Source organism: Cnephaeus nilssonii (assembly GCF_951640355.1).
Source record: "Cnephaeus nilssonii genome assembly, chromosome: 11".
Lineage (NCBI taxonomy): Eukaryota > Metazoa > Chordata > Mammalia > Chiroptera > Vespertilionidae > Cnephaeus > Cnephaeus nilssonii.
Window position 1 is genome coordinate 17,738,455 of NC_137082.1, and position 16,546 is coordinate 17,755,000.

At 42.5% G+C, this 16,546-nt stretch overlaps 1 protein-coding gene across 1 annotated transcript; it reads left to right on the forward strand.

Moving 5' to 3' along the window:
• Positions 1-4,085: 4,085 nt before the first annotated feature.
• On the forward strand, positions 4,086-16,540 carry RBBP9 (RB binding protein 9, serine hydrolase). Its single transcript, XM_079783601.1, has 5 exons — positions 4,086-4,240; positions 5,417-5,459; positions 7,787-7,892; positions 11,937-12,022; positions 12,418-16,540. Exons 1-5 carry the CDS (start codon positions 4,142-4,144, stop codon positions 12,651-12,653), a joined length of 570 nt encoding a protein of 189 aa, XP_079639727.1. The 5' UTR covers positions 4,086-4,141; the 3' UTR covers positions 12,654-16,540.
• Positions 16,541-16,546: the final 6 nt, after the last annotated feature.

Here is a 16,546-nt window from a genome sequence, read left to right on the forward strand (position 1 = left end):
TCACCTTAGTTACAGGGAAGCGAGAACGATGACGTATGGCCCCGGAAGAAGGGGCGGCCCTGCGCAGAGGAAACTGAAGCCGGCTGGAAAGAGGCGTCAGCGCGCGGGAAAGGGTGCGGCGGGGCGGAAGGAGTGTGGGGACGCCTGCGCTTGCACAGATGTGTGGAGGCAGGTCTCCGGGTCTAGTTAAGATTCATCGTGCCTTTTGCCTCGTTGCTGCAGAGAGAGAAAGATGGGTCACCAGCAACGCTACTGGAGCCATCCGAGGAAATTCGGCCACGGTTCTCGTTCTTGACTCCTCTGCTCAAACCGTCACGGTCTGATTCGGAAATGTGGCTTCAACATGTGCCGCCAGTGGTGTCAACGTTAGTACACGAAGGACGGAGGTTTCATTAAGTTGGACTAAGTGAACTTCCATGAATGGGTCATTCAAGACATATACCTTAAGACAGAATGCTATCTCTTTGTACGTAAAAAGCAATAAATAAATAAATAAATACTTCAAACATTAAAAAGAAAAGATTCATCGTAAATGCCACAAGTTTGGTTCTGCTTCGTCGCATCACAAGGTTTCCTCCTCTCGCTTTCCCTGATGGCTGACGCTCTCTGCAGAGACTGCACTAGAAGCACAGTTCCTCTCTGCTTTTCTATCCCTGTCGTCCTATGAGGCGGTGAATAATTGAGAATTGTCATAGTCAAGCACTTTATTTTATTTTTAAAAATATATATTTTATTGATTTTTTTACAGAGAGGAAGGGAGAGGGATAGAGAGTTAGAAACATCGATGAGAGAGAAACATCAATCAGCTGCCTCTTGCACACCCCCTACTGGGGATGTGCCCGCAACCAAGGTACATGCCCTTGACCGGAATCGAACCTGGGAACCTTCAGTCCGAAGGCCAATGCTCTATGCACTGAGCCAAACCGGTTAGTACTATAGTCAAGCACTTTAGAAGACTAAGTGAACCTCATAACTATGCAGAGTGCAACTTCTACAGGCACCGAAACTGTTTTACACCTTTTTGTAAGAGGCAAAAATGAGATTGTTTATTAATCTGACCCAGAGATATATAACCTCTCTGTAGCATATAAAACTAAGCAAAACTATATAAACTTAAAATTATGCTTAGAACGTATCTAGGCATCCAAGAATTACGATTAATTAGCTCGATTTGGTATTACAGAGCTTTAAAATTCATTTAAGTCGATGTACAATGAAAATTACTGTTAATATAAAAAGTTTGTCAGAATAATGATTCGTTTTTACATTTCCATGTTCCTAAAACATTATGTAAGAGTAATGTTAGTTCATTTGATCATTACACTTCTATAAATTTAGGAGATTCAAATTAATTACTCTCTCAGTAAGAAAATTAGCTCAAATAAAATACATGCATTATACTTTACATCGAGGAAAGACATAGGTGTGTTTTGTTAATCAAACATTAAGTATAACTTGGCAAAGATTTGCTTTGATTACTTGAACCTAGATTCTGTACTAGCAATTTCTGTAAGAAGGCTTTTTTAAAAAAAATCTAGCATATTAAAGTATTAGAAGTTTAACTGTCTTATTTTCTGGGAATTTAAGGAACAGGTAATTTATATAAGTGTATTTATCTTCATAAGCCAATCAGACAGAGCCCTTTTAAGAGATGTACTAACCTGATTTCATGTTCTTCAGCAACATGATTTCCCTGGTTTTATCAAGTGAATACATTGGGATGTTGGTGAAACCTCCAAAATTGTTAAAGTTTCAAAAAGGAAAAATTATGGCCCACATACAAATATAAGATGAGAACATGTCAAAGCTTCTACATAACTCATTCATTAAAAAGAGGACCAGTGAGATCAACCAAAGGACTTGTATGCATGCATATGGGCCTACCCAATGGACACAGACAACAGGGGGGTGAGGGCATGAGTAGGGGGGATGGGGGGTAATGGATAAGGACACATATGTAACACCTTAATCAATAAAGAAATTTAAAAAAAAAAGAGGACCAGTAGGAGATGGCGGCATAGGTAAACACCTGAAATTGCTGCCTCTCACAACCACTTCAGAACTACAACTAAAAGACAAAACAGACATCACCCAGAACCATAGGAAGGCTGGCTGAGTGGAAATTCTACAACTAGAAGGAAAGAGAAAAGCACACTTGAGACTCAGAGGAGCTGTGGAAGGCAGAGGTATGGAGGCGCAAGCACGGAAAGGGCTGGCAACTCAATACGTGACTGTCTTTCTCAATTGGGAGGGAGACACAAGCTCCCGACTGCTCTGAACTCCAGTTCCGGGCAAGACTCTGGGGACCCAGACTCATACAGGAAGAAACTGGACTGTCTGGCATTGGGCGGAACTCAAGGGTGGCTTTCTCTCAGAGATGCTTGCAGCGACTACCTTGGGACACTGAGATCCGGGGCTTCTTAGGGCAGGACTGAGGATCAGCCATAGTTGTTTGCTCCGCCCTGTTAATTCCCTGAGACCCTGCCCCACCCAAGCTGTGCTCAGAGGCTTTTGCATATGAATGGCCTGGCCCTTGCAATCTAAAATTACCTAACAAACTGCAGTTGGGTCAGAGAGACCCAGAGCCGCCAAAAGAAGGCCCAAGGCCCCACAGCAGCTTGCATTGCTTCACAGCTGGGCCTCATCTGGGCACCTCCAAACCCCAAACAAAGAAGAGGAATCTGCAGATCTCTCCTTAGCTCCTGCTGGGTGGCCTCAGGCAAAGGCTAAATTAGCACTTCCTTAGAGATTCAAGAGCCAGTGGTCAGAGTGGGACCATCCAGATTACAACTCCTCAGATCCATGAGGGACACACGCAGGGTGCAGACTCAGTGAGCACCAAAGCCCCACTGAAGCAAGTCTTGCCCCATAAGGGTGTCTCCAGCACAGAAGTTCTCACATCATAGACCCAGCTGATTCTCACAGCCATTTGGCCTGGAAGTCAATTCCTCCCAGTGATACCAACAACAATCAAGGCTTAACTACAAGACTGGCACACAGCCCACAAAGGGGTGCACCAAGAGTGTCCACCTCAAGTAACTGGGGAGGCTGAACTACTGGGCCCTATAGGACACCTAGCACACAAAGCCACTCTATCAACACAGGGAAGCAGCCAAAATGCAGAGACAAAGAAACAGGTCACAAATGACAGAAATGGAGGAAAGCAAACCTACTGGGGATGTGCCCACAACCAAGGTACATGCCCTTGACCGGAATCGAACCTGGGACCCTTCAGTCCGCAGGCCGACGCTCTATCCACTGAGCCAAACCGGTCAGGGCAATAACACTGACCTTTTAAAGAAAATCTGGAGTCTAAGATCCAAGAGGGAAAAGGATGTCTTGCTCTTCCTAGACATACTGGGGTAGTGTATCATTGATCATCTACTTGCACCTGCTCAAAATATAAACTGCTGGAGTGTTTCTCAATGTCAGATGCTAACACACATGTGATGTACACAGTGAGTAAGTCCATGGGAAGAGCAATGAATAAGTACTTTCCTCTTCATTCCCATTTATAGTACACTCTCTGTCCACCTCAATTCAATAAGCTTTGAATATATAAGATAGGACCAGTTCCTAAAATTTCAGGATTGCCATATTATAATAGGCAAACCATTTCATTGGTATCTCAGTTTCCCTAGTCTCTAAATCAGTTTAAGTTATTGTTACCCATATTCTCTACACAAACGGTGAAACCTTTTAAAGGACACGTTTAAAGTAATAAAAAATAACAACCAGGGCTGAAATCGACTATTATACTAAGAATTATTTTGAAATCAGAAGGAAAAATGATAAGGATTCCACGAATCCTCAACTAATAAATAGGCTGTGTTCTGTATGTTTAGAACTAAAAGCACACTTTCCTATGGATATACCAATAATTCTAGTAAAGAGATAACACATTCTGGGTATGTCACAACCTGTCTTAATTAAGGGAGGGAGGAGGGAATGAGAGTGCCAGTAAGAGGCAAGTTAAAGGTGATATCCATTGGGTGCCCTGTGGGGTAAGAAAGGCTAGAGTGAATGAACTACCCTATTGGCACCCTAGAACTACAATCCCCAGAATGCCGCAGTGCAGGCTCACTTTGGGCTCTAAGCACTGCAGGATCGGCTGCCGGGGTACTCTGGCTCACCTGCGTTCATGGCTTCTCCTTGCAAGGCGGTAATTGTTCCCGGGAACGGAGGCGTGGATGTGGCGGCCCATGGATGGTATTGCTGGGTGAAGAAGAGGCTGGATCAGGTAAGAGACGCCTCGCTGCGCTGGGAAATGAGCCTGGAGCTGGAGGGGACGGAAGGGATGGAGGACTGAAATTTGAACGTGTCTCCCCACTCCTCCTCAACCCCAAACCCTGTGTATTTTCATTTCTCCCCTTTGCTACACTTCTTAACTTTGATAAAACTCCCTGAGGGCTTAGTCGTTAGAGTACAAGGCACCACCTCTTGGAACTGCGGAGACCGAGTCCCCTCCCCCTCCCTGTATCTGCTGCCGGTTCAGATTTGGAAGTTCCCATAAAGTTTTACAGCTGTTCCCTTTGCTCCCTGGCTCAGATTCTTTAAAATTCAACATGTAATATTAGTGAATGTATACAAAGGATATATGTAATATGTAAATTGTGAATCATAATGTATAAGCCCGTGCTTCCTCTTGTTCTACCCGGAACTCTGTCCCTAGATACCTGCATGGTTTTTTCCTCCTGAGAATCCATCATCAAACTAAAATCTAGAACATTACCAATAGCCATCTGTGTGCTCCCATCCCATTTCCCTGCCATCCTTATTTTATTTTCATTTTCTCCTCTTTTTAAAGTTAAAGTACTTTTGCAACCTCTATATGTATCCTTTAAACACATATTGTTTAATTTGGCTTCTTTGTGAGCTTTGTAGAAATGGCATTCTACTGTAGGTTGTCTTGTACATCTTGGTTTTTGTTTTGTTTTTTAAACTCTCTTCCATAACCAGACAATAAGATTACTTGCTGGGTTGCTGACCTCTAGAGCACCAAAGTAAGTTGCTAGAATAAAATACCTGGGTTGTGGCTGAAAACCATGGCTGGAGCTGTCCAAGAGGATGGGATCTCCAACCTTCTGTACTACATTTTATCTACTCCCTGGCACATAGTCTGTTTGGCTCCAGGTCATTCTGCCTAGAACACATTCAGTCATACCATCTCTACAGATACAAGTATTTCTATATAGAGACCTACAGAGCTGGCTAGATATGGACTAACAGACACATGACATTTATGAGGATTGTATATTCATACATAATCCTATAGTGCTTTACCTAGTTCATTTCATAACCTAAGCAAACACTTATTGAATAACGATCACATTAGGTGTCTCATTTCTTATTAGCAAAGTATTAGTTGTAATGAAGCTGTTTATTATAGCTTTTTTTTCTCCCCTTCATATCATAGATACCTGGTTTCCAGTGTTTGGCTAAAAACATGCCTGACCCAAGTGAGTATTAAAAGTGTTTTTATTTTTTAATCTTTATTGTTCAGATTATTACAGATATCCCTCATTTTTCCCCCCATAGCTCCCCTCCACCCGGTTCCCACCCCACCCCAGGCCCTTGCCACCCCACTGTCTGCATCCCTATGTCCAATCTCTTCCTGCACCCCCCCTCTCCCTCCCCCTGAGAATTGTCAGTCCGCTCCATTTCCATGCCCCTGATTCTATTACATTCACCAGTTTATTTTGTTCATCAGATTTTTAAAAATATATATTTTATTGATTTTTTACAGAGAGGAAGGGAGAGGGATAGAGACTTAGAAACATCGATGAGAGAGAAACATCGATCAGCTGCCTCCTGCACACCTCCTACTGGGGATGTGCCCGCAACCAAGGTACATGCCCTTGACCGGAATAGAACCTTTCAGCCAGTCCGCAGGCCGATGCTCTATCCACTGAGCCAAACCGGTTAGGGATGTTCATCAGATTTTTTATTCATTTGATTTTTAGATTCACTTGTTGATAGATATCTATTTGTTGCACTTTGTTGTTCCCATAATTTTTTTATCTTTACCTTTTTCTTCTTCTTCCTCTTCTTAAAGAATACCCTTCAGCCGAAACCGGTTTGGCTCAGTGGATAGAGCGTCAGCCTGGGGACTGACGGGTCCCAGGTTCGATTCCGGTCAAGGGCATGTACCTTGGTTGCGGGCACATCCCCAGTGGGGGGTGTGCAGGAGGCAGCTGATCGATGTTTCTCTCTATCGATGTTTCTAACTCTCTATCCCTCTCCCTTCCTCTCTGTAAAAAATCAATAAAATATATTTAAAAAAAAAAAAGAATACCCTTCAGCATTTCATATAATACTGGTTTGGTTGTGATGAACTCCTTTAGCTTTTTCTGATCTGTGAAGCTCTTTATCTGACCTTCAATTCTAAATGATAGCTTTGTTGGGTAGAGTAATCTTGGTTGTAGGTTCTTGCTATTCATCACTTTGAATATTTCCTGCCAGTCCCTTCTGGCCTGCATAGTTTCTATTGAGAAATCAGCTGACAGTCGTATGGGTACTCCCTTGTAAGTAACTGTTTTTCTCTTGCTGCTTTTAATATTCTCTCTGTCTTTTGCTCTTGGCATTTTAATTATGATGTGTCTTGGTGTGGTCCTCTTTGGATTCCTCTTGTTTGGGGTTCTCTGCACTTTCTGGACTTGTAAGTCTATTTCTTTCACCAAGTAGGGGAAGTTTTCTGTCATTATTTCTTCAAATAGATTTTCAATATTTTGCTCTCTCTTCTTCTGGCACCCCCATAATTTGGATGTTGGTACGCTTGAAGTTGTCCCAGTGGCTCCTTACACTCTCTTCATCTTGGTTCTCCTCTTAAAAGTGTTTTTAAATAGCCTCATCTTGTTGGGTTTTGATCTTGCATTTTCCTGGTAGAGAACAAGAATATCATAGTAGAGAAGCTAAAGAGAATATGTATCTAAGAATGAATGATGGCAAGTAGTTTGGGGAGGAGGGTATATAAAAAAAACCCCACTAATAGACAACTCTAGTAAGGATCAAGAAAAGCACTTGGGCCCTGGCCAGGTGGCTCAGTTGACTGGAGCATCATCCTGTACACCAAAAAGGTTACAGGTTGGATTCCCAATCAGGGCACATATCTAGGTTGCGGGTTCAATCCCTGGTCAGGGCATGTATGGGAGGCTATTGATCGATGTTTCTCTTACCCCCCTTCTTCTCTCTCTAAAACCAATAAAAACATATCCTTGGGTGAGAATTTAAAAAAAGGGAAAAAAATAAAAGTAGTTGGACTTGGTAAAATTTAATTTTTAACTTTGCAAGCAACTTGACTTTCTCTTCTATAAATCAACAATTATTTCCAGGCAAAATTTATGGGTGTTCCACTTGAGGCAGAGATAGGATAAAACTTTACAGCATTTATGAGATACTAATATTTAAAAAATATCACAGTGACACTTTTGTTCTGAGTTTGGCTATGACTTGTCTCAGGAATTTCCGTTTTGAAAAGAAATAATGTACAAATTTGAAAGAGAACATTGTCCTTTATTTTAAGTTGGAAAGTTTAAAGCTTCAGAGTTATAATTTATTATCTCCTCAGTATTTTCTTACAATGGTAAAAAATAAAAACAAAACTACAGATTTGATTCTTTCTAACAGCAACATGCAACTGTCTCTATTAAAATGGCTCCATTGCCACTGTGATCCTGAAGTTTTAAAGTTGTGAACTGCTGAGTAGTCATCTATTAGAAAGGTGGGCAGCATTAGATGAAGGCTGTCCCTATCAAATGACAGACTCTTTCTTTACCCTGAACCTTAGTTACAGCTCGAGAGAGCATCTGGCTGCCCTTCATGGAGACAGAGCTGCATTGTGACGAGAGGACCATCATCATAGGCCACAGTTCCGGGGCCATCGCGGCCATGAGGTGCGATCCTTGTTGAATTATCACCCTGTGTGGGCTCCATCCGTCTTCTTGGGAAATACCTTGTGTATATCTGGTTTCCACTGTAGAGGAAATAGTGCTGACCTCAAAAGTGGCAACATAATTTATCGTAATGCTTCCTGGTTTGGTTAGTGGGTTAAGACCTTTTATTTTTCTTTTACTGGGACCCAGTGATCTTTTAAAAACGTTAGTGGCTCCATCCCTAGCTGCTGCCCTTCCCTTCAGAAAAACTCCTAGGCCTTCAAGGCTCTGAGTAGCTCCGATGTCATCTCTACCTTCACTGCCCCCAGCCTGGTTTACAGACTTCATTGTAGTTCCTTAACATGCTAAGTGTGCGCCTACCTTAGGCCTGTACTTGCTCTTGTTCTGCCTGGAACTCTGTCCCTAGATACCTGCATGGTTTTCTCCTCCTCTTTAGGCTCTGCTGGATCGAATATTCCCTCTCAGTGAGGCTTCTTCTAATCACTCCATTTCAAACAACCACCTCACTTCACTGGTTCCTATTCTGTTTATACCTTATCCCCCTTATTATCTATACCATTTTTCGCCATCTGATATCCTGTTTATTTCTTGTCTCCTGCCAATAGAATGTAAGATCAATGAGTGTGGACTTTGTTCTAAAACCCCAGTGTCTAGAAGAGTGTCTGGCATATGATCAGTGTTCAATAAGTATTTGTTAGTGGTTAGAGGCTGTTACTCCTTCTCTCCTTAAACCCCAGGTCCTTAGGATTCATGGGCATGTTCCTGATGATCACCAAAGAACATTACATCTCTCCCTTTAGGGTTGTGAGGCCTCGGGGTTAGGGACTTAGCTGGCTGAATAAGCCTGTTCAGTTTCTTCCGTATTTGCCAGGCTGGATGACAAAGGATTGTGGTTTTTATTCATCTAGCATCATCCCAAGCAGTCCTTCAGGATGTCACATGAATTGCATGTCAAAGAATCTTGCCCCATTCCATAACCTTTCAGCCACACTAATCTAAGTTACAAGAATAATAATGCTTTGCAATATGGAGTTACAGAATTATGGTACAGTCAGTGTTTATAAGCTGCCAGGGCTTGTTTGGAAAATGAAGAAATCCCTTTATGCTGAAATATGTACCAACTCAAGGCCAACCGAATATCTCTCAAGCCATTGGCTAATAAAGGTGTGCCTTCTTTCATTTATTTATTTTTTAAAATATATTTTATTGATTTTTTACAGAGAGGAAGGGAGAGAGATAGAGAGTTAGAAACATTGATGAGAGAGAAACATTGATCAGCTGCTTCCTGCACACCCCCTACTGGGGATGTGCCCGCTACCAAGGTACATGCCCTTGACCGGAATCAAACCTGGGACCTTTCAGTCTGCAGGCCGACGCTCTATCCACTGAGCCAAACCGGTTAGGGCCGGGGTTGGCAAACTGCGGCTTGCGAGCCACATGCGGCTCTTTGGCCCCTTGAGTGTGGCTCTTTCACAAAATACCACGGCCTGGGCGAGTCTCTTTTGAAGAAGTGGCGTTAGAAGAAGTTTAAGTTTAAAAAATTTGGCTCTCAAAAGAAATTTCAATCGTTGTACTGTTGATATTTGGCTCTGTTGACTAATGAGTTTGCCGACCACTGGGTTAGGGCAAGGTGTGCCTTCTTTTAAAGTTCCCTGCAACTGATTGCAGGGTTGTGAGCAACATTCTAACTAACTTCTAAAGTTAAGGTAGACAGAGAAAAATAGATACCAAAACCATGGGGGATTGTAGAGGATTGACAGAGTCCCAGAGGACCACCCCACAGGTTACTTGTTAATCACAAAGGGGAAATAATGTCTTTACAATGGAAGGATTTGATGGATATCACCCTTAAGCCAGCAATTACCAACTTGCATGCCACAGCAGGCACACTGGTGTGCCACAAGAATTTTTGAAACATGCAAATACCTGACTAGTTAGGAGCACCAATCTCTTTTTCCTGAGACTGTCAGATAAAAACAAAACAAAACACAAAACAGCCAACATAACCATCAGATGAGAATGGATCAAAATTACGCTTTTTTTTTTGTCAGACTGGCAAAGTATATCTTTTTTGTGTGCCACAGAATTTTAGTAATTAGTTTATGCATGCCATGAGATAAAAATGGTTGAAAATTGCTGCCTTAAGCAAGTAATCAAAGTTAATCTCAGCAATAATGGGACCAACTGGCTTCAGGTGCCTCTGATGGATGAACTGGGAGATTCACATCATCTGTGTAGTATCCTTGCCAAAAATGTCTAACCTCAGTCTAATCATGAGGAAATAGGCAAATTCAGGTTATGGGATAATGTACAAGACAACTGGCCTAAATTTTTAAAAACTGTTCATGTTATTTAAAACAAAAAAATTAGTGTTAGCTGGTTTGGCTCAGTGGCTAGAGCATTGGCCTGCGGACTGAAGGGTCCCAAGTTCGACTCTGGTCAAAGGCACATGCCCAGGGTTGTAGGCTCGATCCCGTGTGGGTCTTGTAGGAGGCAGCCAATCAATTATTATCTCTCATCATTGATGTTTCTCTCTCTCTCCCTTCCTCTCTGAAATCAATAAAAGTATATTTAAAAAAATTTTAAAAGTGACTAGAGTCATGAAAACCAAACGCACTGCATGATCTTTGACTGGATCTAGGATTGAAAAAGCAGTTTTAAAGAGCATTTTTGGTACAGTTGGGGGGGAAAATAGAGTTAATATGTTTCAATGTTAAATTATTTGGTGTAATAGTGGTACTGTTATATAAGAAGATATAAGGATACATGCTGAAGATTTAGGGTGAAAGGTAGCAAAATTAATGAATCTAGGTGCTTGTTATTCTAACTTTTCTGTAGGTTTGAACATTTTTCAAAACAAAAGGTTGGGGAAAGAAGTTTAGGCCCATGAACAAAATACCAACCCTAAATCTTTTCTGGCACCATGGCTCCTTGAAACTGTTATCATTCTATGTCTTACCTTCGCCTATTTTTTGAGGGAACTGTCTGCAAATAGTTAACTGTTTCCCAGGCACTATACTAGGCACCAGGGTCACAAAGATCAAGGTTCAGATGTGCCCTTAAGAAGCTGATGGTTTACATTGGGGAGATAGATATAATACTGCATAAGTAATAGAATGCAATGTGGAGTGTGTGGTAAAAGAGGTACATTTCTGCTATTGACAGAATTTCTTAAAATAGGGTTGGGAGAGGAGGCATGCCTTAAAATGCAGATTCCTGGGCCCCGTTCCCAATCTTTTAAAAAATTTTAGATATATTTTTATTGATTTCAGAGAGAAAGGGAGAGGGAGAGAGGAACATCACTGATGAGAGAGAATCATTGATTGGCTGCCTTTTGTACATCCCCCACTGGGGATCAAACCCGCAATCTGGGCATGTGCCCTGACCCGGATTTGAACCGTGACCTCCTGGTTCTTAGGCCAACCCTCAACCACTGAGCCATGCCTGCTAAGCTTCCCAACCTTTTGAATCATGCTTTGGGACTGAGCCTGGAAATGTATGTGTTAATCAAGTAATGCTGATGCATACTAATGGTAGATTGCACACACTGAAGAAAATGATTATACTTTTAAAAATATATATATTTTGTTGAGTTTTTACAGAGAGGAAGGGAGAGGGATAGAGAGTTAGAAACATCAATGAGAGAGAAACATCGATCAGCTGCCTCCTGCACACCTCCTACTCGGGATGTGCCCGCAACCAAGGTACATGCCCTTGACCGGAATTGAACCTGGGACCTTTCAGTCCGCAGACCGACGCTCTATCCACTGAGCCAAACCGGTTAGGACATGATTAAACTTTTATGTGTAGTATTGGGAAAGGGTTGCAGAAGAGGTTGGGACTACCTTGAAAAATGAGTAGAAACTCATCTAGTAACCATTGGGCTTATAATTCTGCAGTTTCATTACTATTTCTCATATTAACTCCAACAGCATATAGCACATACTTCTTGTAAGCTAAACCAAATGAGGTAAGTGGTTAACCGACTTTTTGGTGATCAGATTGAACATTAAATATTAGCTGACATCATTTCTCTTTCTTCAGGTATGCAGAAACACATCGAGTGTATGCGATTGTATTAGTGTCTGCATACACATCAGACTTAGGGGATGAAAATGAGCGTGCAAGTGGTAAGTTTGACGGCAGAAACCCCAGAAGAGCCCTTCCTCTCTAGTCACAGGGCTGCTTGTTCAGGTCATAAAACAGCGTTGTCGTTCGGACAGGCTAAAAAAAATCTAACAGCACAGGAAAAATATTTACCACCCATCTTTAGCTGTAAGTTTGGCACTTTGAGAGGTTGCAACCATTTCTAATCCATGGTCTAGAACTGAACCCTCGAGGCCTGACTGTATATGAGCCATACTTCCCTTTCACAAGTACCTATGATATCAAGCCCTATAGATCTGAAAACCATTTCGATTCTGATTCTTTGTGTGTCTGCTACAGTCTTCACTAGATATTTCAGAATGGCTAGAATAGAAATTATCCACTGGCACTGATAGGGTATATATATTTTTCTCCCTAGGCTACTTCAACCGCCCCTGGCAGTGGGAGAAGATCAAAGCCAACTGCCCTCACATTGTGCAGTTTGGCTCCACTGATGATCCTTTCCTGCCCTGGAAGGAACAACAAGAAGTGGCAGATAGTCTGGAAGCCAAATTTTACAAATTCACTGACCGTGGCCACTTTCAGAACACAGAGTTTCCTGAACTGATTGATGTGGTAAACTCTATGCTGAAAGTATCAGCACAAAAAGAATGATGTCTGCTATTTTGCATACCAGTATAGTAGAGCAATGATCAGATTATAGGTAATTCATCAGAAATGTCTAAAAAAACAAACACAAGTTTCAGTGTTCAAACTAAGTTACAAATAGCATTTCCATTTTCCATAGAATCTATATCTTTCCAAATTGCTATGAATTAAAGCAGTATTTTCCCTATGATAAGGGATATAAAGGACATGTTAACCATCCAAAGTGAATAAGACACAAATGGAAGCCAGGTTTCCTGATTTCCAGCCCAGATTAAAACGAAATTAATTTAATGTATGTTATAAGAGTTGTACTCCTCCTCTTTAAAGTAAAACTTATCTTTTGTTGGAGAAAGAAAACATGACTAAAGGTCTAGAGTGTTGGCTTAGAGCTCAAAACACTAGCTGCTGTTTTGAGCTGGCCCAAGATATTAATCCCAGACTGGGGCCTTCACCTTTGACACCTTGCCCTCTAACCCCTGGTCCTTCAAACAGGTTGAGAGACAATGAAACATAAGGATGCTATGAGGCAGGGTTCTGCAAGGGTCAGGCAGGGAGTATGAGAAGTCAACTTTGTGTAAGACCACAGTTGGGAGGATAAGGGCTATGTGGAGAACTCATGCCATGTGGGAATGTGGCAAAGGTGTGGCCAATTTTCTGATTTTTTGAGGAAAAAACTTTATAGAATGGTTTTTATATTTAGGGAATATATATGCATGTATTTATAATCCATATGTACATGAATTACGTGTAGTCCATGTACATATGGATTAGTTGGCAAGTACAGTGTAAATAAAAAATTTACAAACACTGCAACACACAAAATCCAAGCCATCCGTTTGTGGCCTCTGCCATAATTAACTTAGCCAGGTGCCTTAAAAGATTCCCTATAAAGCCTGAGAAATGAACATAATGTCAAAGGATAAAATCATGGAAACAATTTGGATTTTGTTACAGTCTTATTTTTTAAAATAATCTTTCCATTCCTCAAATTTTTGTTCTGTAGAGTTCTACTTTTTAACTTCCATGGTTCTTTAGATCTTTCATTTCCCATACTTTTTCTTCTGATCATGATATATTTTTAAAAAGCCCTTTTCATTTCTCAACAATTTTTGCCTATTTTTTAAAAAATAAATCTTTATAGTTCCGATTATTACAGGTGTTCCTTTTTTTTTCTTCCCCATAGCTCCCCTCCACCTGATTCCCCACCCGACCCCATGCCCTTATCCCCCGCCACTGTCTTCATAGGTGTAAGACTTTTGTCCAATCTCTTCCCACACCCCTCAGTCCCCCTTCCCCCTGAGAATTGTCAGTCCACTCCCTTTCTATGTCCCTAATTTCATTATATTCACCAGTCCATTCTGTTCTTCAGACTTTTTATTCACTTGATTTTTAGATTCACTTGTTGGTAGGTATGTATTTGATGTCTTTTTGTTGTTCATAATTTTTATCTTTACCTTTTTCTTCTTCTTCCTCTTCTTAAAGAATACCCTTCAGCATTTCATGTAATCCTGGTTTGGTGGTGATGAACTCCTTTAGCTTTTTCTTGTCTGTGAAGCTCTTCGTCTGACCTTCAATTCTGAATGATAGCTTTGCTGGGTAGAGTAATCTTGGTTGTAGGTTCTTGCTGTTCATCACTTTGAATATTTCTTGCCACTCCCACCTGGCCTGCATAGTTTCTGTTGAGAAATCAGCTGACAGTCGTATGGGTGCTCCCTTGTAGGTAACTAACTGTTTTTCTCTTGCTGCTTTCAAGATTCTCTCTTTGTCTTTTGCCCTTGGCATTTTAATTATGATGTGTCTTGGTGTGGTCCTCTTTGGATTCCTCTTGTTTGGGGTTCTGTGCGCTTCTTGAACTTGTAAGTCTATTTCTTTCACCAGGTGGGAAAGTTTTCTGTCATTATTTTTTCAAATAGGTTTTCAATATTTTGCTCTCTCTTCTTCTGGCACCCCAAAATTTCGGATGTTGGTATGCTTAAAGTTGTCCCAGAGGCTCCTTACATTATCTTCATATTTTTGGATCCTTTTTTCTTTTTGTTTTTCTGGTTGGGTGTTTTTTGTTTCCTCATATTTCAGATCTTTGGTTTGATTCTTGGGGTACATTGATCTACAGTTGAGTTTCTGTATATTCTTTATTTCAGACAGTGTATGTTTAATTTCTGACTGGTCCTTTTCCATAGTTTTGGCATTCTCATTAAGGTCCTTGAAGGTCTCATCAAGTTTCTCAGAGGTTTTTAGAAGATTCTTGAGTAACCTTATAAATGTGGTCCTGAACTCCATGTCGTCCCATAGTTTGCTTTCCTCCATTTCCCCCATTCACGACATGCCTGTGTCTCCGCATTTTGGCTGCTTCCCTGTGTTGATGGAGCGGCTTTGTGTGGTAGGTGACCCACAGGGGCCAGTAGTTCAGCCTCTCCAATCACCCGAGGTGGACGGTCTTGGTACACCCCTTTGTGGGCTGAGTGCAAAGTCTTGGTGTAGTGAAGCCTTGATTGCTGTTGGTACACTGGGAGGAATTGTCCTCCACGCCAATTGGCTGTGGGGACCAGCTGTGTTTATAATGGAAGAATTGCTGCGCTGGAGACACGCTTATGGTGCAGGACTTGTTTCAGTGGGGCTTTGGTGCTCACTGAGTCTGCCTCTTGAATGTGTCACTTATGGATGTGAGGAGTTGAAATCTGTGTCTCACACTGACCACTAGGTACACTGGCTTCTGGATCTCCAATGGGGTGCAGGTCAGCTACTGTCTGAGGTCACCCTGCAGGAGCTACAGCGAGAATTACAGTCCTCTCCTCCCTGCTTGGGATTTGTAGATTATGGAGCTGTCTGAACCGGTTTGCAAGTTTGCTAAGTTAAGTGGCGATAGTGAAGGCCATTCATATGCAAAAGCCGCTGCTTGGAGCTTGGGTGAGTTTGTAGGTTGTGCGGGGCGGAGTCTTAGGACGTCACCAGGCTAGGGCGTGACAAACAGCGATGGCTGGCAGCCAGCCGTCCCGCGCCTCCGACTGAGTCCCCGCATCTCGCGCCCCAGCGCAGCAAACAATTATTCCTCCGCGCAGCTCTGTAAGCAAGCCACCCTCACTTTCTGACCCGATGGCAGACAGTCCAGCTTCTCCCTGTAGGAGTTTGGGTCCCGCGCGTCTCCCCTTCAGGTTGAAGAAAACAACACCCACCGCCAGCCAGGATCCGCCCCCAGCCCGGATCGCATGCACCCCCGTACCTCAGCTTTTCAGCATTTGTGCACTGAATGCTCTTTTCTCTTTCCGTCTAGTTGTAGAACTTCCACTCAGCCAGCCCTCCCGTGGCTCTGGGTGATAGACATTTTGTCTTTTAGTTGTAGTTTTGAAATTGTTGTGCACGGCCACAGTTTAGGTGTTTACCTACGCCGCCATCTTGGGTTCTCTCCCTATTTTTGCCTATTAATATCCCTAAATATTGCCTTAAATAATCATCAGCCCATTATTATAGAAAGTTCAATTGGACAGCACTGGAATCTAGGGCATCCTAGTTAATAAGAGTAATATGCAAATTTACCATCACTCCAAGACACAAAATGGCCACCCCCATGTGGTCAAAGATGGATGCCCCCATGTGGACAAGATGGCCACCACAAGATGGCCTGCAGGGGAGGGCAGTTGTGGACAGTTAGGGGTGACCAGGCCTGCAGTGGGGGACAGTTGGGGGGGACCCAGGCCTGCAGGGGAGGGCAGTTGCAGGGGACCAGGCCTGCAGGGTAGGGCAGTTGTGGATAATCAGGCCAGCAGGGAGGGCAGTTAGGGGTGACCAGGCCAGCAGGGGAGGGCAGTTGTGGGTGATCAGGCCAGCAGGGAGGGCAGTTAGGGGTGACCAGGCCAGCAGAGGAGGGCAGTTGGGGAGACCAGGCCTGCAGGGGAGGGCAGTTG